At 45.5% G+C, this 2,323-nt stretch overlaps 1 protein-coding gene across 3 annotated transcripts in view; it reads right to left on the minus strand.

The window, feature by feature from the left end:
- ice2 (interactor of little elongator complex ELL subunit 2) overlaps nt 1–2,323 on the minus strand; it is a 101,115-nt gene that overhangs the window by 98,171 nt on the left and 621 nt on the right. The window contains exon 2 of one of the 3 annotated variants that reach the window (XM_043680584.1): nt 2,075–2,179. In XM_043680584.1, coding sequence (XP_043536519.1) covers nt 2,075–2,179 — 105 coding nt within the window. Of the gene's footprint in view, nt 1–1,658; nt 1,801–1,840; nt 2,045–2,074; nt 2,180–2,323 lie in introns of those variants that run through there. The other 2 variants (XM_043680585.1, XM_043680586.1) reach the window with 2 other exon arrangements.

Consider the following 2,323-nt stretch of genomic DNA (forward strand, 5'->3'; position numbering starts at 1 on the left):
ACCAGCTATCCTTAGTAGCCACACACTCAGATGACAAGCAACATGAGTTCGACTGGGACAACACTACTATTATAGGACAAGCCAAACAGAGAACAGCCAGGGAATTCCTAGAGGCATGGCAGTCATCCACAGATTCTATCAACAAACACATCGACCTGGACCCAATATACCGACCACTGCAGCGGACAGCTGGAACTGACAACCGGAAGCGGCAGAGACAAACCACTATAAATGCCGGAGGAAACACCACAGAAGCACTTCACAAGTGGCTCCCAAGCACTGAGGATGTCACCTAGACAGGGGATGAACCGTCTGCAACACAAATTCCCAGCTCGGCGAACAGAACCACAACACTGAGCTACAAATCTTCTCAAAACCCGATATGCCCCTTAGTTTGAATTCTCCTACCTTTGGGAAAAGGGCTTTGTTGTTCACTTTATCTATGCCCCTTATGATTTTGTAACTTCTGTAAGGTCACCCCTGAACCTCCGAGGCTCCAATGAAATGTCCCAGCCTTTCCAGCCTGGGACCAAAAACTGCAAACGATATTCCAGAAGAGGCCTCACCAACATCCTGCACGACCCCAACCTAATATCCCAAACTCCCACAGTCTGAGCAATGAAGGCAAGTGCACTAAACCCTTCGTCACCACTCGATCTACAACGATGCAAATTCTAAAGAACCCTTCAGTCCGTTTCACAACACTACCCAAGGCCCTGTCAGTCATTGCAGAAGTCCTCCCTCTGTCACATTTACCCAAATTAAACTCCACCTGCCATTTCTCAACCCATATACAGAAATATTCAAGATCATTTACAGCCTATTGTGGTCGGAAATGCCACAGGTTCAACCTGCTCCGAGTAAAGACATTTCTTCTTATGCCATGGCTAAACCACCCAGCCTGCACATCCCGGTGGGCATTCTGCAAGGTCAATCCACCAAAATTACACATCTTTGGATCATGGGAGGAAACCGGAGCACCCGGAGGAAACCCACACAGACACTGGGAGAATGTGCAAACTCCACACAGTCAGACAGTCAGCTGAGGCTGGAATCGAACCTGGGTCCGTGGCGCTGTGAGGCAGCAGCGTTACCATGGTGCCACCCATTATTTGCTGATTCAAATAATAAGGCCAATTAGTCTGTCATCCACTCCAGGTACAGCAAGAGACGAGTGAGAGGAATATTGTGTCTGGCTTATCTTTCATCAAACTGCCTTTGCCATTAACACCTCTGTTTAAAAAAAAACTAGCAATCTCAGATTTAAAGCTAACAAATGATACAGCGTTGATTGTCAGTTGCAGAAGAACATGCAAAACACATTAGCAATTAGAATTGCTCTCTTACATTGTTCTGGAAAGATTTTGCTCTGAAGTTTAGACAAGGTCCTTCTTGCTACCAGCAGAAATGCAATAGGGAGACTGTAATATCTTTAAAAAATTGACCAAATCACGCCTGAACCTTTAACATTGCAGGGAACGCAACCCTAATTTGTGGAATCGTTATTTGAAATTCAAGTCTGGGCATCGGTCTAGTAAATGTACACTATCTTCTTCCTCAGTGAATGCTCAAGTGTTCCCCAAGTGTCGCCCACCCAGGATTTTGTAAGTTTCACACATAGATTCCTAACAGATCTGTTCAGAGATATTATTACGCACCTCTGGAACAGCTGGGACTTGAACTCAGGCCTCTTGGTCCAGAGGTAGGGACACTACCACAGTGCTTCAAGACACCTTATAAACCAGGCTTTTGGATAGCTGAAACATGAATACTGGCTGTATTCCATTGCTCTAGTTATTAAAGCTGGCATCTCATTCACCTTCTGGATCATTTTGTGTACCTGATCCTAATGCTTTAACAATCTTACTCCTGGATCTCTTAAGGTTATCACTGGTTCTAGTTTTTCACCACTCAAAACGTGTCCTCTCCTATCCAGTTTAGAATCAAAGTCAGCAGCGACCTCAGGTTTACCACACGTGTCCATTCACTTTACAGTTGCAATGAGAGGATCTAAATGGCAGTGTGTTGCAGCTGAGTGATTACACAAGGAAGGCGGTGTTAAACATTCCAGCACCTGCTCACTAAAGCCCATAACTCGCTGAGGTTTGGGGCCATGGAGTAGCGAGTGTATGTCTCATGGGTGAAGAATTCCTGAAGCCCATTCCTGGCCTCAACATCCCTGAGGAAACAAACAAAAGGGAAAGGTGGAGTCAGAAGACCAGAATTTATAAAACTTTTTCCCAAGTTGCAACCAGTGTGCAACTGTTTCATCCATATCCACTCTTCCATCCCCACTGCCATTATGCCCCCAAATCCTCTCTCA

Source organism: Chiloscyllium plagiosum, chromosome 40 (genome assembly GCF_004010195.1).
Source record: "Chiloscyllium plagiosum isolate BGI_BamShark_2017 chromosome 40, ASM401019v2, whole genome shotgun sequence".
NCBI classification, from domain to species: domain Eukaryota; kingdom Metazoa; phylum Chordata; class Chondrichthyes; order Orectolobiformes; family Hemiscylliidae; genus Chiloscyllium; species Chiloscyllium plagiosum.